This window comes from Eptesicus fuscus, chromosome 16, assembly GCF_027574615.1.
Source record: "Eptesicus fuscus isolate TK198812 chromosome 16, DD_ASM_mEF_20220401, whole genome shotgun sequence".
Taxonomy (NCBI): domain Eukaryota; kingdom Metazoa; phylum Chordata; class Mammalia; order Chiroptera; family Vespertilionidae; genus Eptesicus; species Eptesicus fuscus.
The window spans coordinates 42,292,272-42,319,369 of NC_072488.1; the positions used below are offsets into that span (position 1 = coordinate 42,292,272).

At 36.9% G+C, this 27,098-nt stretch overlaps 1 protein-coding gene and 1 non-coding gene across 8 annotated transcripts in view; both read right to left on the minus strand.

Moving 5' to 3' along the window:
* Positions 1 to 27,098, minus strand: part of TIA1 (TIA1 cytotoxic granule associated RNA binding protein) — a 34,022-nt gene extending 6,924 nt beyond the window's left edge. For 3 of the 7 annotated variants that reach the window (XR_008558527.1, XM_028154440.2, XM_008147573.3), the window contains exons 1-8: positions 26,399 to 27,098; positions 14,013 to 14,109; positions 9,601 to 9,699; positions 8,841 to 8,895; positions 8,636 to 8,668; positions 7,336 to 7,423; positions 4,132 to 4,207; positions 301 to 409 (exon numbers count right to left, since the gene is read on the minus strand). Coding sequence is in view for 6 of the 7 variants with exons in the window: in XM_028154440.2 (XP_028010241.1) it covers positions 301 to 409; positions 4,132 to 4,207; positions 7,336 to 7,423; positions 8,636 to 8,668; positions 8,841 to 8,895; positions 9,601 to 9,699; positions 14,013 to 14,109; positions 26,399 to 26,424 (583 nt within the window). In the remaining variant the exon portion in view is untranslated. Of the gene's footprint in view, positions 1 to 300; positions 410 to 4,131; positions 4,208 to 4,910; positions 4,977 to 7,335; positions 7,424 to 8,635; positions 8,669 to 8,840; positions 8,896 to 9,600; positions 9,700 to 14,012; positions 14,110 to 26,398 lie in introns of those variants that run through there. The other 4 variants (XM_054728102.1, XM_054728103.1, XM_028154441.2 and 1 more) reach the window with 4 other exon arrangements.
* On the minus strand, positions 26,979 to 27,049 carry TRNAG-CCC (transfer RNA glycine (anticodon CCC)). Its single transcript has one exon. It is a non-coding gene; the product is annotated as a tRNA-Gly (tRNA).

The following is a 27,098-nucleotide window of genomic DNA, read 5'->3' on the forward strand; positions in this document are numbered from 1 at the left end:
GTAATATCTACCTTGAACAAAATGCTTACATAATACACATATTTGATTGATGATTAAACCTCCCCCAAGAATGTCTTAAAAATTACTCAATATTCTCTATTTAATAGGAGACTTCACATTAGAGATAATATTTACTATTTGTAATTACAAAAATGAAAACTAAGTACATTTTAGAACAGTAGTCTTGATTTGCTTCTCATCTATTTCTGCAATAAGTCTCCAGGAACAGCTCTAACATTTAAAATCTAGTGTATTTTCCTCCAAAATTCCACATTTCCTTTTCTTCTCCAATACACCTACACTCATATGTACTCTTTGGAGCTGGAGGCTTTCGGGTTGCCCAGTTAGTTCTGATTTGTCTTCCTCCAAGCCACTGGCCACCCATCTGTTGAATGGCGTTTTCCGCATCCTGTTCCACACAACATTAGAAATGACAAAGAAGACATTATTAGTTGATGTTAAACTATTAGCAGTAGAGAAAACTCATGTTTGCTTTTCACCAACGTTTTTTGAGTGAAAATGCTTTACGAGATACACAATATGTGATAGCTCACCTAAAATGGAATGAATGGCGCTTTTAAATTATCTTTCTTTTATTTGGGTATCAGACTTTGGTTATGTTAATCACCCGAAAAAGTCCAAAGCCCAAAAGCCCTTCTAACGTAGCTATTATAAAGTTCATGTAACAACTTAAGACTATTATGGATAAAAATCTCACTTTATACAACCCAACAAGTAAATAAATATTGAACAGATATCATGTTCTGGACAGCAGGTTAAATGTTAGGGATATGTTAGTGAATGAGGCAGATGTGGGCTCTACTGCCACGGAGGTGACAAAGTAATTACAAATTGTATATGCTATGACAGAAACAAAATGCAGATATAGAGATTATGGACTTGGGGATCTACTTTAGGCAGCATGATTAGGGAAGGTCTCTTTGAAATGATATTTGAGCTGAAACTGAGAGGAAAAGGAGCTAGCCAAGTCAAAACACCTGGGAAGAAAGTCCTGGAAGAGGGGAAAGCATTGTAAACTCTAAAGGCAGCAAAGAGACTGGTATGCATCTGAAAGAAGAATGTGAAAGATGCCTAATTTCAGTGGAATCTAGTGAACAAAAAGGGTGCCAGAAGAAAAAACTGAAAGATTTTAAGTAAGAGTTGAGCATGATCTGATTTATGTTTTTAATATATCTTATTGATTTGACAGAGAGGAGAGGGACAGAGTTAGAAATATTGATGAGAGAGAAACATCAATCAGCTGCTTCCTGTACGCCCCCTACTGGGGATGGAGCCAGAATCCAACCCGAGACATGCCCAGGTGGTGTGGTTCAGTGGCTGAGTGTTGACCCATGCACCAAGAGGTTGCCAGTTCGATTCCCAGTCAGGGCACATGCCTGGGTTGCGGGCTTGTTCCCCAGTATGCAGGAGGCAGCTGGTCAATATTTCTCTCTCATTTATGTTTTTATCTTTCCCTCCCTCTCCCTCTAAATCAATAAAAATATATTTTAAGAAAAAAATGCCATTCTTAGTACTAGAAGAAGAAAACCATTTTATGAGACTAATATAATATCCAGATTTTATTATTTTTAAAATATTTCTTTATTGATTTTAGAGAAGGAAGGAGAGATAAAATCATCAATCATGAGAGAGAATCACTGATTGGCTGCCTCCTGCACACCCCCTACTGGGGATTGAGCCCGCAACCTGGGCATGCACCCTTGGCTAGAATCGAACCCGGGACCCTTCAGTCTGCAGGCCGACGCTCTAGCCACTGAGCCAAACCAGCTAGGGCTAATATCCAGATTTTAAAAACGTTGGTGGTCAGGACTAGAACAGTAGTAGTGAATGTAGTCTAAAGGAAGTCAATGGAACTGGGATGGGGGTGCACAATAAGGAAAAGGAGAGGAATCAAAGATAACTACTATATTCCTGCTTGGGCAGTAGGAAGGACAGTGTTAGCATTCACTGAAATAAGAAGCCTGGGAGGGAGGAGCAGAACAATCTGAGGAAGAAAAAAAAAGCTCCACTGAAGACACAGTAAGTAAACTTAACTGGAGATATAAAATTAGAGTCAAGAAGAAAGACTAGGGAGAGAAAAAAAAAAAAAAAAAAGCATCCTGGGATAAAGCCTGAAAAAAGAGCAAAATCTGAAAATTGAGTAAAGGAAAAGTTGCCAGCTAAGGTGACAGAGGAGGAGTAGCTAATGATGAAGAAATTTACAAAAGTGTATTGTCACAGAGCCAAGGAAGCAAAAGTCAAAGGTGAACCAGAAAACCAGTGTTGGTGGACAGTGGGAGAGAACGAAAGCCAGCTTAGAATGAACGGAAAAGTAAATGGGTAACCTGGCCAACGTTGCTCAGTGGTTGAGCACCAACCCATGAACCAAGAGATCACTGGTTTGATTCCCAAGCAGAGCACATGCCAGGGTGCAGGCTCAATCCCCAGTAGGAGGCATGCCTGAGGCAGCCAATCGATGATGTTTCTCATCAATGTTTCTCTCTCTAACCCTCTCCCTTTCTCTCTCTAAAAATCAATTTAAGAAAATAAATGGGGTATAGCTTTGGTCTGCCTGTGTCAAATGTGGGCTTAAACTAGAAAAAGAACAGGCAAATTCAAGGCTAAAAGTCATTCTTGAGACACACAAACAGTAAATACATACTGTAGCCTTCCCTTATCTGTGGGGAATATATTTCCAGGACCCCCAGTTTATGCCTAAAAATGCAAATAATACCAAACTCTATATATGCTATTTTTTCCATATATATATATATACTTAAAATACATACATACCTATGATAAGGCTTAATTTATAAATTAGGCATAGTAAGAGACTAATAACCATAATTAATAAAATAGAACCATTATAACAATATACTATAATAAGTTATGTGAATGTGGGGTCTCTCTCAAAAGACCTTACTATACTCACCATTTCACTTCAAGAAAAGCATTTATGGCCCAGATGGCTTAGCTCAGTGGTTGAGTGGTGACCTATAAATTAGGACAGTGGTCGGCAAACTGAGGCTCGCGAGCCACATGCGGCTCTTTGGCCCCTTGAGTGTGGCTCTTCCACAAAATACCATGTGCGGGCGCGCACGTACAGTGCATGTGCGATTGCAACTTCGTGGCCCATGCACAGAAGTCGGTTTTCGGCTCTCAAAAGAAATTTCAATCGTCGTACTGTTGATATTTGGCTCTGTTGACTAATGAGTTTGCCGACCACTGACCTAGGAGGTCACGGCTCGATTCCCGATCAGGGCACATGCCTGCATTGCAGGCTCGATCTCCAGTAGGGGGCATGGAGGAGGCAGCCAATCAATGATTCTCTCAAATCATTGATGTTTCTCTCTCTCTCTCTCTCTCTCTCTCTCTCTCTCTCTCTCCTTCTTTCTGAAATCAATAAAAATATTTATAAAAGAGAAAAAAAAAATAAAAGGAAAAGAAAGCACTTTGTGGCTTCTCTTTGACATAGCTGAATTGCCAGCATCACTACTCTTGTGGGGCCATAACTGAGTAAAATATGGTTACTTGAGCACAAGCACTGTGATACTGCTGTCGTAGATAACTGAGACAGCTAAGTGATTAGTGGGCAGGTTAAGTGTATACAGTGTGGAAACATTGGACAAAGGGATGATTCATGTCCTAGGTGGGACGGAGTGAGATTTCATTATGCTACTCAGAATGGTGTGCAATTTAAAATTAATGAATTGTTTATTTCTGGAATTTTTCCTTTAATATTTTCATGAATTTTCCATTTAATATTTTAGACAGTGGTTGAACATGGGTAATTGAAATCAAAGAAAGTAAAACTACAGATAAAGGGGGGCGGGGGGCACTATTATATTCTCTCACGTCTTCTCTTTCTAAAAATCAATGAAAACTTATTAACAATAAAAAAGTCCCCTCCTGGAGCATTTTATAAGCTACTCTTAAATTATCACAGGAATATAAAACAGGGAGATAATGAAAATATCTGTTAGTGAGGGTGGTTAATTATCAGTGAAATGAACAAATGGCAAATGAAAGAAAAGACTATTAAAACAAAATGATTATTTTAATTCTTTACTCTTCAAGCACTGCATATGCACTTTTTCTTTTTTTTGCACATGCACGTTTTATTGAGCTCACCCATTTGTTGAAAAAGGAGACAAAGCCATAGCCCTTAGACTTTCCTGTTGCCATGTCTTTTACCACCCGGGCATCTCTGAAATTAGAACAATCAGAAGTTTAGGTTTGCAAACTCTTCTGTGTATATCAAGTGAGAATTTCACACACAACTTATTTTCATGTTTCATCTTCATTAAAATGAACCTTTAATGCAAATTCACCTTTTAGTCTATAAAATTTATCATGTATTAGCAAATGAGGCTTAATTTTATAAACATGCAAATCAATAACTTCTTAAAATATGTATATATACATTGTACAAAAACTGCTTCCCATTTCAAAAAGTTTTAAACTTTTAAATATTAAGCATGGTGAAGACAGCTATTCAGAGGAATTATTTAACCACTTACAGGGTTCACAGGCACATTAGATGAATGGCTTTCTTTAACCATGCAATTTATAACTTGCTATTTGATACCATATACTACCTAATCATTAAAATAGAAAACTGGAAACTAAGAGAATAAAAAACTTGTATATTCCCTAAATTAAGTACATTATTTTCTCAGATCAATTCATACCCCCGCCCCCTTTTGGACTATTGGTAAACTTTGAAAACTTGACATTTTCAGAAATGCTAAATAATTGAAGAAAAAAACTAGACACACATTTTAGTTTTAAATTATATATGAAAGGATTTTATACTGAATTTTAAAATAGCAATCATGTAAGATTGATTGGAAACTACAAGATATAAGAGCAAAATCTTAAAAAGTCAGAAAGTAAAAAAGCACGCCAACATTTATCCACTGTGAACCGTAGCTTGTAGTTAGCCAGGGCAATTCTGTCCATTCTTCAGAGATACTCTGCAAAATAACCAGAGCCCTATTATTTGAGATTGAGTAAAAAACCCAGCCATGATAGCTAAAACTCCATACCTCAAAAAATTGGACTCAAATTGTGCTTCACAGGCAAATCTGCTTTTAAGTTAGCCAGGTATGTTACAATGCTTGTTCTCTCAGGACACATGAACAAAACAGGCACTTTCACAACAAAAACCCAAGTCAGAAAGCCATGCAATATAATTTATATTAAAGTATACATAAGCATATTTTGATCACCTTAGAAGTGATTTATGAAATGTTTAAGGTCAAAATGACAAAGAAGTAGTGGTAAAAAAGGAAAACTAATGCAAGTCACTTCTTAATATGTAAAAATACTTATTATCTGTAAGGTACACATGCATTAATTTGGTAGCTGATTCACTTCTATGTCAAAATTTGTTAATTATCCAAAACTTAAGGAATAGAAAGTTTACTATATTAATTAGAGAAAGAAAGTACTATATTTTTTATACTAATATTTTAATAGGTCACCATTTACTGCATGTCTTCTATAACTCACTGTTGTAGGATCTCTACTGAGACTATCATAAGAACCTTTCAATATACTAGTATAGTTATCAACTTATCTCCTTTAACAAAAAAAAACAGAAAATGATGCTATCCTACTGAAAATGGTTCTTTTAAATTTAGGAACACACTGCTTGAGTAACATAAAGTTTAAATATTATTTATATATTACCTCAACTGAAAATTATAAAATTTAAGGGAAGGCCTTACCCAAGAAAAACTAATATATCAATAATCATGGTTGGCCTTAATAAAATCTAGACTATAATAATAATACCAACATATTTAACAAAAATAAATTATTGATCCATGATTAAAAAGTCATAAAATTACTAAAATTTGAATGTCATTTAACTTGAACTCACTGACTGTAAAATAATCTTTATCTAATCCAAAACTAAAATTCCCATTTTCAGAATTTACTTCAATCAAAATTAAAGCATTTAATAAAATAGCTATATAACCTGTTAAAATGTTAGAAAATTTTCTTTCTAGAATTAAGTTTTATGAAATGTTAGCCTTGAAATACATTTAATTCTTACTTATTCTGAAAGGATTTCTAAGGAAGAAGCAGCAAATATCTAGACCATGGTTCTTTAATCTTTCTTTAATCCTTTTATGGTCCTATAACTACTCTGAAAATAGAATAAAACTTAAAAAAGATACTCCACACCAAAAGGAAAACAAACACAACACTTTGCATACAGAGATTTATAGAGCCTTTGAGAGGCTAAGGGTTAATACCTTCCAGTCTAGATACTTGAAAGCAAGTTAACCATCATCAAAACCCTATGACAGATTAAAGGGAACAATAAATTAGAACTTATTTTTCCAATCAGTTCTCATAAAGGAAAATGTCACCTAACAAAAGTCTGTTTGTAAACCATAATTTCGCAATTGCTTCTAAAGATGGTCTCTTACTATGCATGTTCATCATCCTACCAATGAATTACAACTCTTCAAACGAAAACTCCCAAAATTCATCACCAGTTCTATTGGCACTTATCTTTCTTCTCACCTCATCTTTGCTGTTGGTCTGCTCATGAAACCAAACCAAAGCTAGTGTTTCCTTCGTGTTTTAGTTAAGATAATTTACTACTCTTCTAGCTGGAATAATAATAAAGTAACCAGAAACCCTAAAAAAATTCTGTTTTCTAAATTCAGTGATTACATGCAAAAAAGTACTATTATCAAATTATTATTCTTACTCTATTATGGCATGTTTTTTAAAATAGTAAAATTTTTTTATGATGTATTCACACCTTGAGTGAGCCATTTACAAAGGGCTTAAACTGTATATTTAATAACAAATGCAAGCAGGAAAGAGCTTCACAAAAAACTAAAAGGCATTATTACTGTTGTTGTTAGTAACAACAACAAAAGGGTTGGTTGCCTTGAAATTAACACTTAGTAACTATTTTGGGGGTTAAAATGAGGTTTCTTTTTGTTAAAATATATTAACATAAAATGCATGGTATCATAGAAGTGCCCAAAAGGTCTAAATTCCTTAGTCACAGCACAGGTTTACTAAAGACTATGACCAAGCTAGCAAGACACTTATACATGAAGCAATATGTAGAACAGTAAATTTGTCTCTTAAAAGCTAATGCTAATTGAAAAATAAATTTTAAGATAATTGAAGACCAAAGATTTATTTAACGGGAAAACAATCTTTGGCTCTTAACTGCTTAAATAGCTTCTAAACAATGTAATACCTTATATTCAAGTGTTAAAATTAATAAAATTCACAGTATATTTTCAAAGTACTTCTAAATAAGATGGTTTCTAATTAAAAGTATCTTCTATTACTTACGATATTCTTCCAAATGGCGCAAATGCAGCTTTTATATCTTCAGTTGTTATTTCTGGACTGAGATCACCAACAAAGACATGGAAATGATCTTATAAGGGGAAGGTAAGGGGAAGTGAAAAGAAAAATAAAACTTTAGAATTTAAAAATACTGAAATTTATTCAATAAATTATTCTTAAAATAATTTATGGATTATAGTAACATACAAGTAAAACACTACTCTATATCTATACAAAGTCTATCAATTTTAAACATAATGAATCAAGGTGATAATCCCTCCTAAAGACTGATATATCTGACAGTTATATCTCTGCTTACAGCCAATTATTATTCTGGCCTAAGAAAATAAACTAATAATATATAAGTTTTGCATAAAAAATTAATGACTTCATTACTGTTTTAATAGTAATTATTTACATTTAATCAGTTTACCACTATATTAAAGCTTTACAATTTAAAATAAAATAGTGGTATTGTGAGTTATGTAGACTAGATTTGCCTCAGTTAAGACAATTCACTGAAGCTAGACATGATATACTTGGCTTAACCATATTTTGTGAAGAACAAGCAAAGAAATACCTTGCATTGCAACAGTTTGATGTTAAAGTATTTGACAGTTTTCTCAAAAGCCAACAGTTTTGGTTGCCCAGACATTACACCATTCAGTTTATGTGAATCCATGTGCATGTGAACTAAGACTGAAGGCAACAAAATGAAAACAGTAATCCCTTCACTTTATATTAGAGCCATTAAAAAAGCATTGGAGAGAAATAACGATCCCATGTGAAGTTTAAAAAAAAAAAAAAAGACAATGCTCAAGAAAAGAAACACTTAAAAATACAAAATAGTTGTATCAACATTTTAAAATAGACATATATATTAATTTTGACAAAATATATTTGGAAAGAAAAGTTACTCCTACTTGGCAGGCCTTAAGCAACATATTGCGTTGCCATTTGGGAAACAGTTTCAGGAGCAACTCAAGCAATCAGAAGATCTGGATATGGAGCACAGATCGTGACCTCAAGGAAGCAGGGTATCTTGCCCTTTAGTTGGTGAAAGTATTTCTAAGGCATCAGCTGCCTCCAAGAGGGTCAGAGAGCTTGAAATAGCACCAAAGTAGTGGACAAGCCACACTTGGTCAACACTGGGAAGAAGGGGGAAAAATATTGCCAGAGACAAATAGAAATACAACCACCTCCCTCCCCACTCCCCCCAATATCAAACAAAAAAAAAAACTTCAGGTGGTTAGTGAATACCCTTTCAAGAGATTTCATTTTATGTTTAAGAAGATACAATTACCTTGTGAACGCTGTGTGCTGACAACGGTACTACCTGATGACAAAGATTAGATTTGTTCTTAAATTTATTAACACAAACACATTCAATCATATCTTAGGATAAAGATCAAAACATTACTGCAAACACGTATGATGTTTTTATACTTTACAATAAAACTACTGTGTACAATAAAAACAAATGTTCAAAAAGTATAATATATACTTACTGCTTGTATCTTTCTTTTGACTGCTGGGGGTTGTTGCCCAATTCACTTTGACTTCCTAAAAAAATTTTGTTCTACATTTTTATTCAATAAAAATAAAGCTCAAAATCAGATATTACAAGATTTGCATCTGTATACACGTAGGAATGTGTATCTTTAAGATGAAATAGGTATCAGTTCTGGTCAAAGTTTCTTATCATTTAACCTACACTTATGCAATTAATGTTGTCAAATCCTAATCTTACATACTTATCTGTTAATATTGAATCAACCTTTTTTATCTAAAGTACCAATGAACTTTTGCCTTTTAGTCTTCCCCATTAGTATCTAATGTTCCTAGATGTTTCATCCAAGCTTGAGTAATTCAATAAATATTTTAGTACTTATCACGTGCAATAAACATGTCCTCTAAAAGCTTTAGCCCACCTTTTTAATAATGTGATTTTTTTGTGATAAAGTGAATATAATGCTTCTAAAAAGGAAACAAAGCTGTGCAACTGAAATTTCTAGTTTGGCCTGGCTGGTGTAGCTAAGTGGTTAGAACGTCGGCCCACGACCAATCTCAGATTTGATCCCCACCCCAGTTAGGGTGCCGGCATAAGCAACCAATCGATGTGTCTCATATCTATGTGTGTGTGGTGTGTGGCCCTCCCTCCCTCCCTCCCGCTCTCTCTAAAAAAATCAATGGACAAAAATACCCTCAAGTTGAGGATTAACAACAACAAATTTCTAGTTCAAGTCACCTTTAATTATGACAGCTTACCTTACCCATTATCTTCCGCCCATTCATAGCAGCCAGTGCTGCAGCTGCATGACGATGCTCATAAAACTCCACAAAACAATATGGATCATTTCCAGCTGTCTGTTGAAGAAAAAAAACACAATAGCCAATTTTAAGTTGTATACTCCCATTACCTTAAAATTATAACACCTCATTTACCAGGCCAATGGAAAATAGAGGGTTCATTCCACAAGTAAATCTTTTTTTTTTTAAATATATTTTTATTGACTTTAGAGAGGAAAGGAAAGGGAGAGATAGAAACATCAATGATGAGAGAGAATCATTGATCAGCTGCCTCCTGCATGCCCCCTACTGGGGATCAAGCCTGCAACCTGGGCATGTGCCCTTGGCCGGAATCAAACCTGGGACCCTTCAGTCTGCAGGCCAACACTCTATCCACTGAGCCAAACCGACTAGGGCTCCACAAGTAAATCTTTAGATAAGGAAGTAAACACTTAAAAATGAGCTATTTATGCCAGGACAGTGTCGCTCAGTGGTTGAGCACTGACCTATGAACCAAGAGGTCAGGATTCGATTTCTGGTGGTTTGATTCCCGATAGGGGCCCGTGTTGCGGGCTCGATTCCCAGTGTGGGGCGAGCAGAAGGCAGCCAGTTAATGATTCTCTCATCATTGATGTTTCTCTCTCTCTCTCCCTCTCCTTCCTCCCTGCAATCAATAAAAATATATTATTTTTTTAAATGATCTATTTTTATAGAAAGCTATCTTTTTTTTAAAATATATATTTTATTGATTTTTTACAGAGAGGAAGGGAGAGAGATAGAGAGTCAGAAACATCGATGAGAGAGAAACATTGATCAGCCGCCTCCCGCACAACCCCCACTGGGGATGTGCCCACAACCAAGGTACATGCCCTTGCCCGGAATCGAACCTGGGACCCTTCAGTCCGCAGGCCCGACGCTCTATCCACTGAGCCAAACCGGTTTCGGCAAATCTTTTTTAAAAAAAAAAAAATATATATATATATATTTTATTGATTTTTCACAGAGAGGAAGGGAGAGGGATAGAGAGTTAGAAACATCAATGAGAGAGAAATATCCATCAGCTGCCTCCTGCACACCCCCTACTGGGGATGTGCCCACAACCAAGGTACATGCCCTTGACCGGAATCGAACCCGGGACCCTTTAGACAGCAGGCCGACGCTCTATCCACTGAGCCAAACCAGGCAGGGCTAGAAAGCTATCTTGATCAACAAGTTATACTAGTCTACTATATATAATTTAATTGTTTATTAATAATTAAATGTCCTAATTATGGACACATGAATATATAGCTACATTCTCCCCATCATCATACAATACAATCTTTTTTTAAGCTACAGCAGTTAAGTTTGACTAGTATCCTATATTCTCAAGTGTTGGTATTGGTTTTTCTGCCGCTTCCCCATGATATTACTTTTTATGTACATAAATGTATATATAGACTTGCTACATCTTAGTGAGTAGCAGAAAATATCAACCAACTATCTTAAGCTTGTTTATAAAATATAAATAAATAGGCTCTGAAAACTAAAGAGGTCCTTTGCTAAGTAAAGTTTTAGAATAGGTTTTAGAATTTGGACTTTCTGACATCATTTTTCAGCTGCTTAGTATTCTTTTAAAAATTCTCTCCTCTTTTCTGCTGGTGTTCCAAGTAGTTGACATTTGATAATATGTGAAGCCTAGATGTTTTACTGTAAATTAAGGCAGAAAAAATACCCAATATCTTACACCTGTCAGTGAAAAAATATCAAATGACTTCATAGAGTATTTAAAAATTCTTTCTATACTCTCCTAAAATAAGAAAGTAAACGACTAGAATGAGCCCAGCCAGTGTGGCTCAGTGGATTGAGCGTGTCCCATGCACCAAGAGGTGTCTGGTTTGATTCTGTCAAGGCACATGCCTGGGTTGCTGGCTGGATCCTACGCAGGGTGTGCAGGAGGCAGCTGATGACAATGTCTCCCCCTCCCCCTTCCTCTCTCTAAAATCAATAAAAATATATTTTTAAAAAAGACTAGAATGATGCCAAAATAAAGGTACCATTTTGTTTCAAGCACAATAGAAAAAATTCATTGGTAATGATCTTTAAGAAATTTAGAGGCTCTGGCTAGTGCTGCCCCGTGGTTAGAGTGTTGGCCCATGCACAGAAGGGTTATAGGTTTGATTCCCAGCCCCAGTCAGAGCTTGTGTGGGAGGCAACCAATCAATGTCTCTCTTTTCCTCTCCCTCCTTCCCTTCCAGTCTCTCTAAAAATCAATGGAAAAAATATCCTCGGGTGCAGATTGAAAAATAAAAAATAAAAAAAGAATTTTAGAGTAAAGAGGTAATCACAAATTGATATTGACATTACCCATTATTTTATTTTAAAAACATTAGGGAATATAAAAATGTTTAAAAATTGTATAATTCAAATTAACACTACACTTAATGAGAATTCTACTACAAAGATCAATGTTGATAGGCATAGAAAAAATAATATATTTATAAGAGTAGAGCAATAAACTGAAAAAGAATGTCACTTTAGTTAGTTAATTGTACCCCCAAAAAACTATTTTTTAGATAAAAATAATGTAAGCATACACATCATCAGTCTCAATACTCCAGTAAGTGTAAAATTCATAAATATGAACACCAGTCCTACAATATGAATAGACTGAAATTTAGACTTTAATAATAAAAACAAAATGTTAATCCAAATTTATACAAAGTGGCAAAGGCTAATAACACAGCTAGTTATTTCTGAAGGTCAAGCAGTCATTAACATTTTGCCTAGTGATCTTTACCAGACAAATATCAAGAATGACCCAGACAAGGATAGAATGGCAGCCTATAAACCAATGAAGAGGATTTATATTCAGATAGTTCAATCTGGATTTACATGTTTGCTTTGCCTTATTTCTGTTTTTTTGGGGGGGAGGGAGGGGTTGTTGTAAATCCTCACCGAGGATATTTTTTTCATTGATTTTTTTTTGGAGAGAGATTGGAAGGGTGGTGGGAGGAGAGAGAAACATTGATGTGGGAGAGACACATCGATTGGTTGCCTCCCACACGCTCCTCACTGGGGCGGGGGATCAAACCTGCAACCCAAGTACACGCTCTTGAATGGGAATCAAACCTGAGACCCTTCTGTGAACTCTAACCACTGAGCACACCAGCTAGGGCAGCTTTGCCTTAATTCTGCATATATTAAATGGGAATAAATGTGCTTTACAAACTTTCTGTTTAACATTTGTGATAATGCACCAGGGTTAAAATAACAGGTAAGCATTTAAAAAATGCTATTACTGGGACAAGGAAGTAGACCCACATCAAGGAAAAATTGGTTTTAAATTCTCCATCATTTTCCAGTCTCTACTTTATTTTTCTCCTCTTCTTTATCCAAGGGCATACATATATTAAATATAAAGAAAACACTTAAGAAAATAAAGAACAAAAACATTAATTGAAGCCATTTATATTAAATGCAGAAGACCCTGCTACTTAGAAGAAAGGTTTGACATTTTAAAATTTTAGACAACAAAACAAAGCCAATTGGCTACACAATTACTTTAAAAAATATATTTTTATTCATTTTCAGAGAGTGGGAAACATTGATCAGCTGTCTCCCGCTCGCTCCCTACTGGGGATTGAGCCTGCAATCCAGGCATGTGCCCTGACTTGGAATCAAACAGGTAAACTTTATGCACTGGATGATGCCCAACCAACCTGTTTAACCCATCAGGCTAAACAATTACTTTCTAAATACGAAGTAAAAAGAGAGATAAACTGGAAAACAATAGAAAAAAAAGTAGCAGATACACATACTAGTATATGGTTTTTTTTCCTGGGGAAAAGAAAACCAAAAGGAGAGACTGTGGATAAATGGATTCTCATTAGCACTATCTTCTCCATCAAAAAAATTTTAAATGTCTTTTTATGCATGTTATAATTCAGGGTTAACACCAATTAGATGAATTAATTTTTTCTATACATTAAGGTCTGAAGGGTGGTAATTGCCATAATGCAAGAGAAAATTGAATCATGGCCTTTAAAAATAAAGTTACAAACATTTCACAGTATCACATGTCTATTTTTCTTGACCCAATGTCCTAATCTAATTGTAATAACTGAATTTCTTGATTAGGCTATCAACTGATACGACATATAAACAATTCTGATACATCAATGCACCTTAAAAAGGTGTATACTTCTCATCTACTCTAGAAATGATTAGTTCTGCTCTTCCTTTATTTAATAAAACAAATTAAACTCAGGTCCAAAACTGATTCACTACAAATTCACTAAAATCCCTATGCATTCAGACTATATAAACTAATTTGAGAGTTCCTGGAAGTAATGGATTTAAATAATAAACATAAAAAAAGAAGAAAGTTAACTAAAGTAAAATACCCTTACATCCATAATCATTTTGCAGTTTTTACAAGGTCCAATCTGGCTAAAGAGCTGAAGAATTAGAGCTTCTGTCACATCTCTGGAAAGGTTACCGACATATCTGAAACACAAAGAAAAATATTTACCATTTAAATTTGCTTCTTTTTTAAAAAATATATTTTATTTATTTTTTACAGAGAGGGAGAGGGATAGTCAGAAACATCAATGAGAGAGAAACATCAATCAGCTTCCTCCTGCACACCCCCTACTGGGGATGTGCCCGCAACCAAGGTACATGCCCTTGACCGGAATCGAACCTGAGACCTTTCAGTCCGAAGGCCGACGCTCTATCCACTGAGCCAAACCAGTTTCGGCTAAATTTGCTTCTTTTGATCAGTTTCTATAGTTGCTTATTGAAAAATGAGTTTAGGAGTAGGTAGATCTTTACTCTAAACTACACTATTTGGGAATAGCTTATAAAAGTTTGCCGAAACTTTAAAATCTCTTTCAAAACGGATGTATTATGTGCAACCTGCAAGTAGACACTGCTAGTAGAGGGAAAGCTAGTGTGTGTTTTTAATCAAGATGTTGCAAATTAAACCTGTTGTTTATTTCCAAGTTCCTAGGCTTACCTTAGAAAGATATTACTTTAAAAGTCTCTCAAATGAATCATTAGATATACAGAACATTATATACAATCAATTGTGGAAACCTTTGCAATTCTTTCTACTACAGTATTACTAAGAACAATAAAATTTCCTCGATTTTTAATTCACGATTCTCCTAACACTATCCAATTTAGGTTTACTTTGGTTTACACAATAAACAAATTTTTTGAAAAATCACAGGTAAATAATTTATCAGGTGTTGTAAATGCTCACAAAGGGATAAAAAAAAACTTTCAGTAGATATCACTGATCAGTGGATATGCAGAGTAGGAAGATGGCAGGAGAGGTCTTTAACAGATAATATGAATTGGTGACTAGCAAACTTAACTAGTATAATGTATTAGAAGACCACATGACTGAGATAATATTATTTAAAGAGTTTATAAATAAATTTTCAAAATGGGACTTTGAAACCAGATTACCTCTAGACATGTTAGAGTTAGAGGTTTATCACTTCTGAAATAAGAGAATGTAGACTCTCAACAACTGTAGTTTCTTATTCTTCTGCCAAGAATCCTTCAGAAACGGAAAACATGTGTTGAAAGATCCAGACTTGCCCTGACTGGTTTGGCTCGGTGGTTAGAGGGTTTCAGGCTTGATCCGGGAGGCAACCAATAGATGTGTCTCTCTCATGTCAATGTTTCTCTCTCTCTCTTCCCCCTTCCCTCCCTTCCACTCTCTAAATCAATGGAGCCCGGTCAGTGTTGCTCAGTAATTGAGTATCCACCTATGAATCAGGAAATCAGGGTTTGATTCCAGGCCAGGGCACATGCCCTGGTTGTGGGCTCGACCCCCATTACAGGGTGTGCAGGAGGCAGTCAATTGATGATTCTCTCTCATCATTAATGTTTCTATCTCTCTCCCTCTTCTCTCTGCAATCAATAAAGATAAAAATTTTAAAATATACTTTATTGATTTTTTTTACAGAGAGGAAGAGAGAGGGACAGAGTCAGAAACATCAATGAGAAACATCGATCAGCTGCCTCCTGCACACCTCCTACTGGGGATGTGCCCACAACCAATGTACATGCCCTTGACAGGAGTCAAACCTAGGACCCTTCAGTCCACAGGCTGATGCTGTATTCACTGAGCCAAACCAGTTAGGGCAATAAAGTTTTGTTTTTGAAGTGAGAGAGAGAAGTATTAATGTGAGAGAGGCTGCCTCTTTCTTGCACATGCCCTACTGGGGATCAAGCCCGCAGCCTGTGCATGTGCCCTCACTGGGAATAGAACCATGACCTCCTGGTTCATAGGTCAATGCTCAACCACCGAGCAACACTGGCTGGGAATAAAGCTCTCACTTTTAAAATAGGGTTGTTAAGTGATCTATGTGATAACTTTGGCACCCTGAAAATACTCATGGTATAATACCCATAGGACTTACTAGGGCTATTAGATTACACTACACACTGAAGTTTCTAATCAAAAGGCAAGGTAAATGCTTATAGGAGATAATGCTTCTTTCCCTCCAATTACTGAGTTTCAGAACAAGGACTTGGTATAATACTAACCTCTGATCCTGGAAAAACTGTTATTGGGTAGATGTTGGCTTTGCTTTTTTGGATCATTATTCTGATAGATTCAGTACTTCTCCCTTTACCATTTTAACCTATTCCAGAGCCTTCACCACTCAATATATAAATGATTTTCATCCTTGATGTTTACTGAATGGGTAAATGGAAGGAAGGAAATGAATCCGTGTTTTCTGACATGTATAAATGTTTATTTTTCTTGGAAAAGAGTCCGTATCTTTTTTTGTTATTAATCCTCTACCAAGGGTATATTTTCCATTCCTCTCTCTCTCAAGTCAATAAAAACATTAAAAAAACAAACAAACAAGTGAGAGCTTTGGCTGTTTTAACATTTTGACCCAGTGATCAAACTTTTAATCACTTTATAGATGGGCAATGAGACATTGTGTGTTCAATATGAATTATACAACATCATCTGTGAAGTAGTCAACTCAAAAAGGTCTAACTTGCCGAAACCGGTTTGGCTCAGTGGATAGAGCGTCGGTCTGCGGACTGGAACGTCCCAGGTTCGATTCCGGTCGAGGGCATGTACATTGGCTGCGGGCACATCCCCGGTGGGGGGCGTGCAGGAGGCAGCTGGTCGATGTTTCTCACTCATCGATGTTTCTAGCTCTCTGTCCCTCTCCCTTCCTCTCTGTGAAAAACCAATAAAATATATTTAAAAAAAAAAAAAAAAAAAAAAAGGTCTAACTTGAATCTAGTCAAGCTTAAATTTAGACTAAAGCTTACCAAATATTGGACATATAAAACAACTACATATATTTAGGTATGGGATACTATATAAGGCAACTTACTTGATCTCTTCAAAATATTATTATTCTAAAAAAAAGGGAGGCCCAGCCAGTGTGGCTCAAAGGTCGAGCATGGACATATGAACCAGGGGGTCACAGTTAAATTCCCAGTCAGGGCACATACTTGGGTTCTGGGCTCAATCCCTAGTCTGGGGCATGTAGGAGGCAGCTGATAAATGATTTTCATCCTTGATGTTTTTTTCTCTCTCTTTCCCCCTTCCTCTCTGAAATCAATAAAAATATATTTTAAAAAGGTGGGGGGCGGAGGGAAGTGGACTGTTCTTGATTTAAAAGGACTTAAAAGACACTGACAACTAAATATAATAAATAATACTTGGCTGAATCCTGGATGGGGGAGGAGAGATAGCTTTTTCTTGCAGAACTATATTATGTAGAAGGAATGAGGAAAATGATCATTAAAATACCACAGTAGTAACTGCAAATGGCAAAATCCATCCATGGATATTTTACAGTTCATGTAACTTTAAGAAGAAATAGGGTGTGTAGAGCCTTAAAGTATCTCCCAAAAAATACTTATTACTGGTTTCAACCAATGAAATGATTGTTTTAATGTATATTCACAAATTCTTTGATATGCCTTCCTCTATGAAGTGGAGCTTATTTTCTCTTTCCTTCAGTCTGGGTTAGTCTTAGTGATTCAATTCTAATTAATAGAGTTATGTTGAGAAAAGTAGTCACTGTACAGTGAAGAAACAGTACCCTTCAAAAGTGCCATGATCATTAAAGTTATCTTCTCATATTAAAGGAGAATAAAGAGACAAAACTAAACACGGTGAATCTTGGAATGGATCCTGGAATAGAAAAAAGACATTAGTGGAAAAACTGGAGTAGGGGAAAACTGGGATAAACCTTGTATTGTACCATGCTAATTTCTTAGTTTTGATAAGTATACCATGGTCATGTAAGTTGTTAACATTAAGGGAGGATGGGTGAAGGTTATATGAGAACGGTACTTTCTCTGAAACTCTTCTGTGTCTCACTTGACTCTTGTACCCATAAGAAATTCTCAGGATTGCAATGTCTAAATGAAAAAAAAAAAAAAAAGGCTCTTCCAAGGTGTGGTAGAAGATAGGTGGAGGTGGGTAAAGTGTGTGTGGGGATGGGGAACATCTGTAATGCTGTCAACAATAAAAATATACGTGTTTTTTTTTTAAATGGCTCTTCTGGCCCTGACCGGTTTGGTTCAGTGGATAGGGTGTCGGCCTTCGGACTCAAGGGTCCCAGGTTCGATTCCGGTCAAGGGCATGTACCTTGGTTGCAGGCACATCCCCAGTGGGGAGTATGCAGGAGGCAGCTGATTGATGTTTTGCTCCCATCGATATTTCTAACTCTATCCCTCTCCCTTCCTCTCTGTAAAAGATCAATAAAATATACTTTTAAAAAAATAAATAAAAGAAAAAATAAATGGCTCTTCTGAAAATTTAATTCTAACATCTATGTATTTTGAAAAAGCTAGATAACCTAGTGACAACTGCATAGTATTTAGGGAACCTGGATTTTACCATCTGAGAAACATTTTCTGAGTGACATTAACTAATTTGAAGACGTGAAGAAAAAAAAAAAAGATTAAGCTACTCTAAAAAGCACTATGGGCCTTGGCTGGGTATATCAGTTGGTTAGAGGGTCGTCCCAATATGCCAAGGTTTCTGGTTCGAACCCCAGTCAGGACACATACAAAAGTCAACCAATAAATAAGTGGAATAACAAACTGATGTTTCTCTCTCAAAATAAATAAACAAATAATCAATCAATCAATGTGGCTCGTATTGCTTTTCATTTGTTTATTTGATGTAAGCTCAAGGAGACTCTATCAATTAATTCTACACACAGCTGTTTGTAGAGAAATGCTCTTCAGAGGAAGTTACAGAAACAACTTGCTCTCAGCCTTAGGCACCATTACAATAAACTACAAGTAACATATATAACATTTTCATATTAAAGAAATCAAAGGACAAAATCTCTTTCTTTCTTGTACTAATAAAAATCTCATTACTTTTTTTCTTTTTACAAATAAGTTAATCACTAATACCTATCTCAAAATTTTAAAAACTGAATGTTATAACTTTCCAAGTCTATTTGCTACGTAGGAGTTTGAGACAGAAAGACCAAATTTGAAATCTGCAGATCCTTTTTATAGACAAAACTAGAGGCCCAGTGCATGAAACTCATGCACTCGGGGTTGGAGGGGTCCCTCAGCCAGGCCTGAGCCCTCTCACAGTCCAGGAGCCCTCAGGGATGTCCGACTGATGGCTTAGGCCCACTCCCGGCCGTCAGTCAGACATCCTTAGTGCTGCTGTGGAGGCGGGAGAGGCTCCTGCCACCGCTGCTGCACTCGCCAGCCATGAACCCAGCTTCTGCTGTGGGAGTGCACTGACCACCAGGTCATTCTGCCGTTCGGTCGATTTGCATATTAGCCTTTTATTAATAGGATACTTTCAACAGAAAATACACAAGTTTCAGCCCTAACCGGTTTGGCTCAGAGGATAGAGCGTTGGCCTGCGGACTCAAGGGTCCCAGGTTCGATTCTGGTCAAGGGCATGTACCTTGGTTGCGGGCACACAGCCAGTAGGAAGTGTGCAGGAGGCAGCTGGTCGATGTTTCTCTCTCATTGATGTTTCTAACTTTCTATCCCTCTCCCTTCCTCTCTGTAAAAAAATCAACAAAATACATTAAAAAAAGAAAATACACAAGTTTTTTAGTTTGTAGAATGCTCCATACTTTACAAAGTTAATTCTCAATTTTATTTATTTTTAAATATATTTTTATTGATTTTAGAGAAAAAGGGAGAGATAGAAACATCAATGAGAGAGAATCATTGCTCTACTGCCTCCTGCATCCCCCTTTACTGGGGATCAAGCCCACAACTCGGGCATGTGCCCTGTCTGGGAATCAAACCCTGACTTCCTGGTATATAGGTTGGTTGATGCTCAACCACTGAGGCACTCTGGCCCAGCAATTCTCAATTTTATATATAAATGTTATTTAGTTGTTTCATACTAAACAACTGACCAAAAGATTTCCCATTAACAGTATGAATTTAAGTTAACATGTTTAGAGAATTATTTTTTTGACCACCAAACATCTTCCTATTTTCAGAAAAATCCTCATCCTAAGGCAGAGCCTGACTTCTCTATAGAAGCTGAAAAACCTAGATATGGTTTTATAATCTTTTTTTGTATTTGATCTAGGCTAAATCAATTAGAGATACCAGTCCTTAACCTATAGGGCTTAAAGAAGCAGAACATGACGAGACTCCATTTTGGTGGCAAATAGCAATGGAGTCCCATGTCAGTGAATTTGATCCTCAGTGGATTCAGTACTAGTATCTTTTCTGGGATGGCCTGTGGCTTGATTAGGAATATGGCCTGACAGTTTTCTTTCCTGAACATTTTCCAAGACAGGATCCATAACCTTCCTACAAATTTTGGTAGCGTCCTTTATCTTTGTTTTGTTAATCCTCACCCAAGGATATTTTTTCCATTGAATTTTAGAGAGTGGAAGGGAGGTAGGGTGGGGGAGGTAGTGGGGAGAGACAGAGAAAGAGAAACATCAATGTGAGAGAGACACATTCACTGGTTGCCCCTTGCACACTGGGACTGGGGATTGGACATGCAACCCAAGTATGTGCCCTTGACCGGGAACTGGTCTTCAGGCTGACACTCAAACTACTGAGAAACACCAGCCAGGACGTGTCCTTTATCTTTTTAATAAATTCCTTTTATGGTTAAAATTTTTTGCTGCTTGCATTTAAGAAAATCCTGACTGATACAAATATTGATACTCAGAGCAGTTGCAAGACAAGGTTCCCTATTATGTCTACTGGACTACTAAACAAAATTATAATTTTCTTACGTTTATTAGTTTTTATTTTTCAAAGTATTTTTTGGGAAATAACATTAAAATATCCCTTTTTAGCTGTTCCATGGATTTCTTGTTAGCAGCATGGACTGAAGTATCCCATGTTATATCACCTCTGAGATCATATACTAACCTTGCGCAGAATGGAAAGTAAAGACAAGAAGAGAATTAACTTTAAGGCATATAGACTTCAATGAACTAAGAAATGCCTTCCTCCCTGGCTGGGTAACTAAGTTGGTTAGAGCATCATCCCAGAAAGATAAAGGTTTCGGGTTAGATCCCTGGTCAGAGCACATACAGGAATCAACCAATGAATGCGTGAATGAGTGGAGTGACAAATTGATGTTTCTTTTTCTTCTTCTCTCTAAAATCAATAAATAAAAAAATTGAAAGATAAAAAATGTCTTCCTTGGACAACTGGATAAATGAATATGAACTATATATCAGTTAAAAATATTGTATCCCCGTGGCCCCTGTGGCTCAGTGATTGGAACATCGGCACCAAAGTGCCTCAAGTTCGATTCCAGTTTCAAGGAAACATACTTGGGTTGCAGGTTCAATCCTCAGCCCCAGGGCTAGGTGCTTGCAGGAGGCAACCAGTAGATGTGTCTCTCTCACATCAATGCTTCCCTTTCTCTCCCTCCCTTCTACTCTCTCTAAAAAAACACCAACAAAAAACAAAAAAACCCAAAAAACTCAATGGAAAAAATATCCTCAGGTAAGGATTAACAACAACAAAATTTGTATCAATGTAGTTTCCTTAATTTGAAAATTATATTATGGCTATGTAAGAGAATGCCCTTGTTCTTAGAAAATATATGGTAAAATAGGCCTAAAGTGTAATGATGTTTTCTCAAATGGTTCAGAAAAAAAGATAACTGCATTCTCACATAATTACTTTTGAGTATTTGGCTATTAGCAACGGATAAATCCACACAAAAGTTATGTAACTCTTCAATGTACTATTTTTTGTTACTTTTCTGTTTTAAAATTTTCAGAATAAAAAGTTATTAATGAAAACGTGCCATTCTGCCAGGGATAGAATTTTATATCAATTTAACATATATTTTTGAAGCTGATAAGTAAGTTCAGTTATAAAACTGGATTCTAAAACATACATTAATTTATATTACTACAGCTCTAGAAAATTTAACCTGAAGAAAACATTTACAAAACAGAAAGCTGTGATGGGTTGTTTTGAGCCACAATCTATAATAATAAAAGCATAATATGCTAATTAACCAGACATCCTTTCGAACGACCTTCTGGATGAAGCCAGGGCTGTGAGGGAAGTCCGGGTCCCAGATGCCAGAGGGAAGCTGGTGCCGGCAGCTGGGGGAAGGAAGGCCTACTCTGGCACAAGTTTCGTGCATCAGGCCTCTAGTTATTGTATAAAAATGTAGGTGGATGAGGTCAATGGGGGAAAATAAGGGGACATCTGTAACACTTTAAAGAATAAAGATAAATGTACTAAAAAGTGCAGAATTTGATACTAAGCCTCTGTGAAAATTTTAATAAAAAACATAAATAGGTTTTTAGCTAATGATTAATCTGATACATTTTTATTTATACTATACTAGAGGCACAGTGCACGAAATTCGTGCACTTGGGCAGGTCCCTCAGCCCAGCCTGCGCCCTCTTGCAGTCTGGGAGCCCTCAGAGGACATCCTTAGCGCTGCCATGGAGGCGGGAGAAGCCCCAGTAACCGATGTTGCGTTAACCAGCCGCGTTAACCAGCCGTGAGCCCCTCTTCTGGCTGAGCGGTGCTCCCCCTGTGGGAGCTCACTGACCACCAGGGGGCAGCTCCTGTATCGAGTGTCTGCCCCCTGGTGATCATTGCACATCACAGACTGGTCATTCTGCTGTTCAGTCGATTTGCATATTAGCCTTTTATTATATAGGATATCTACTGTCCAGAACCCTGCCTGGGACACTATAAATATCTTTATATTTAATATCACATAATTACTTTTGAATATTTGCAGTTTGCTAGGAAATTATCCCATTTTGCCTGAATTACTTTAACTTTAGTTCAGGGGGAAAAGGTACATCTTTTACTAATTATGAAATTACGTAGAAGAGTAAATGCTTATATATGTATATAAGCATTTATATAGGCAAAAGTAGGTATACAGTTGTGAGTATGCTAATATTTATTATTATATTATTTCCATATGGATTGTAAACCTACCTTTGCCTATACACACACACACATTCTACACCAGCATCATAACTTTACTATTAAACAACTGTCTACTCTTCACAAAGGATAGTCTGTATGATAGCTGAAACCCTCTTATGTTATCAGCTACGACCACCTTCACTTGGAGATCAGGCTATATTTATAAACCAGCTTGAACAAATGTATCTAATACTATGCCTGAAGACATCCTAGATATTCATGATCTCAAAATTGTTTTCGTTTTTACTTACATTTTGCAACAAACTATTTTAAATGACTGAAATTACACATTGGTAAATAAACCTACTTATTGTTGACTTCATTCTCACATCCCACATCCAAACCACTGGTAATTGCTGTTGCTCTACTTTCAAAATATTTCCAGAATTAACCCACTTCTCACAATATATGTCGAAAGTATTGCTGACAAGAAACTGAATATTGGCAATTTCTAACTTAACAAGGTGATGCTGAACACTTAATTTGCTGAAAATGAAGGCATATTCTCTGAGCCAAGCATGTCAAACTCGTGACCCGTGGGCTGCATGTGGCCCACAACTAATATTTTTGCGGCCCAGCCAATATAATGGTATGTAAGAAATGTTTTAATAAAAATTTCGTAACTTACTTTTTACAATATCCTGTTATACATAATTATTAATAACGAACTACAACGTTCGCTAATGACTGATTACTATAATCGTGTTGCATTCATTTCCCTTACATGCCTTACGTGCAGGCGCTCCATTTCTCTCCACTAAGACTAGCAGCGAATATTTTAGCAGCTGATTGCCACTTCATTAGTCTTGTACTGACTTGTTTGGTGTGCACAATAGAAAATATTTCGTTTTCGGAGAAGAAAAATAGGTTTATTTTCATTATGCTTATTTGTGCAGTTACTCAGTGTCTAGTAAGTTAATGTTCAAGAAAAAATATTAATTTTTATTAAAATGTTCTATTATTTTATGTTAACGATGATTCATTAATTTCAGCCCTTTTGTATTCAGCATGTCTCTATCGAAATAAACCTATGTTTCTATGAAAATTGAAGCTTTTGCTTTTTTGCGGCCCACATAAACTTAAACCTTATTTGGCCCGTGTTAGCCTTTGAGTTTGACATGCTTGCTTTGAGCCATTTAGGTGCCATGGATGATACTGAGATTCAGACGATATCTTACCTCCAAGAATGAGTAATATCTGGGTTCACTGCTTGGAATTGTATCAGTTTTTTAAAAAAATTTATTGACCACTTACCACAAATCAGATACTGTGCTAAGAACGTATTAAAAGCCCTTGACTTCCAGGGTCATTAAAACAAACATTTTATATTAAAAGTAAAAACACTGCTGGGAAAATTTAGGGGTTAGCAGCTACTCATATTTAATGAGACTGGGCTCCCTGGAAGAATGGGAGCTTTGGTTGAAGGTTGTAGAAGCAGAGGAGATAGTAGGACACGTTAGAGCTTGGACTACTCTGGGAAAAAGGTTCTTAGATGGGGTGTTCTAGTGAAGTATACATGGCAAAATAAGTCATACATGTAAGACCTAAGAGCTGAGGACATAAGAGTTGCAGGAAAATGAACAAAAAAGTTTATGACCTTGGGTGACTTTAGCTTTTCCCCAGCTGCAAAATAGACCCATTTACTGCAGAGTTCTGATGATGATTAAACAGGTAAAACACTTTACACAGAACCTAGCAAATCATAAACACTCCAAGTACTTGTTTGAATAAAACTTCCTTCATTATTCCTCCTGCAATGGTTGGTTTCCTGCACTGCTTTTGTAGAATGGCCTGAGAAAGGTGAAGTTGTCTTCATTATTTGATATTCCCAAATCAACATGCTAAAAAGGTTAAGATCCCAGATATTTCTGGCAGTTTCTGAAATTAAAAAATTTGAAATAATTTAAGAATCTTAAGTTTGAAGACATTATAAAAGATGAGCATTGTGTAACTCAATATGCTGTTGGCTATCATACTTCTGGCAAAAAGGCAAGAGGAAAAAAAGATTTCCATAAACTCTATGGGCCAACAGTTTTCTAGGGAGTCTTCACCTACAGATACAATCTTTCAAAAAAACCAAGGTCATGCACTAATTGCTGCATCCTATTAAAAAGATACTTCAGGTAACGAACATTATCAGGTAAACTATGAAAAAGTTTAATCTATTAAGAAAACAAGTGTGACTATTATTTCTCATGTAGATTACAAAATAGAAACTTTTGGTGATGAAAAAAATAATTACATTGTACTTCATAACAACTCTAATGTCTAGAGTTGCAGAAAGAAACCTAAAATTATGTTTTTAACGCATCGAGTTCTCAAACTGTCAGTATTTTAAGAATTCAAACAAAAAGGTATTGTTTGAATATATCATCAGACTTTTTCTTCTTTTCCAGAAAAGGAACAATGACAGAATCAGCTCTCCCAACATACTTTGAAAAACAAAGGAGGATGCTGTGGGGGAAAACCACACAACAAAGAAAAGCTGAAATAATTTAACACTAACTGTAAAACTTCTGAGGTGACTAAATATATGTTCAAGGTATTTATCAACCGTTGTTTCATAAAAGCTGCCTGCTCCTTCAGCAACACGTCAATCCTAACAGTAGCACGCGATGATAAAAATGCATTGTATCTACTTCCCCTCGGTTGATATATACCTCCAGGTGAGAGTTCCATTTTTCAAAAGCAGTTTCAAAATCCTTAGGGTGTCCGGTTTTAGGCTCTTTGGTTGGGGGGTTGGGAGGGTGGGAGAGGGAAGTGTTACAGAAGTGAATCCAAAGAGAGGTTAAAGAAAAAATCATTTGGCTGTTTTTCCAGTAGGCAATTGCGAGAATAAAGTTTAACTCACTGAAAATGAGTACAAGCAGCCTCAAGAAAATTAATGAGGAAAAAGAAAAAAAAAAAAGGAAGGAAGAGTTTTTCAGGAGAAAATCAAAGTAAAATGAAAGGCAGTTGGCTGTAAAGATCAAAAAAGGCTAATGAAGAAGTGGGGGCGGGAAAAAAGAGAAGGAAAGCATGGGACAAAAGGAAAGGCTCGCCGAGTTCTAAAAAGAGGTTTGAATGAAAAACTCTTTTCTCCAGGCCCGAGAGCGCAGAGGGCCGGGGGCGAGGCCAAAGGCCACGCTGTGGTGTGAAGTGAAGGGCTTCATTCCGAGGGCTGAGCCCCCCACTCCCTCCGCCTCGTCCTCTCTCAGCCCGGGTGTCGGTCCCTAAGCGTTCAGGTGTGCGCTAAGGAGAGGGAGTCGTGGTACCGCGGCGTCCACCGAGGACAATGGGCTAGGGAGCAGCGAAGGGCCGAGGCCTCCCTCCGGGGCGACCACCATCCCGCCTCCCCTCATTGTTGCCTCAGACTCACAGAGTCTTGGGCATCTCGTCCTCCATGGCTGCTGCTGTCGCGGCGGCGCCTCTGGGTCCAGCTCCCTACCCTTTACTACCTCCCAAAACGTTTGAGTGGCTCTGGCTGCAGAATAGCGGGATTTCTCGGCGGACCGGAGGTTATCCCGCCTCCTTCTCCGGCGGCAATTACACTAAACCGCCCGGCCCAGCACGAACAATGAAGCCCCAATACAAGATGGCGGCGAGCCGGGAGCCTAAGAGCAGCCAGCGAAGTGACCCGGACCGCGCATGCGCAGAATAATCTTGCACTTTCAACCTTCCGGCCGCCAAGCGGCTCCTCAATCCATAGGTTCACTTGTTGCGCAGACGCCCCACCACCCGACAGTAGGAATTTCTCCGACTGCGCAGGCGTAAGGCTTAACTATTTCAGGACTTGCTTTTTGTCTTTTGAAACTTTTTTGTCTTCCCTCTCCAGATTCGAATGTTTCAACAGTAAATTATGACATAAACATTTTCATACAAATTAAAAATGGTAAATGTTTCCGGAAAAGGAAAGGTTTAATAAACTCAAGTTATCTCGTAGCGAGAGTTAAAGAGACTGCGCCGCCCGGGAATCGAACCCGGGTCGCAAGAATGGGAATCTTGCATGATACCACTACACCAGCGGCGCTAGTGGGTGTCAAGCTTGCTGAAATATCTTAGGACTAAATGAAAGCAAA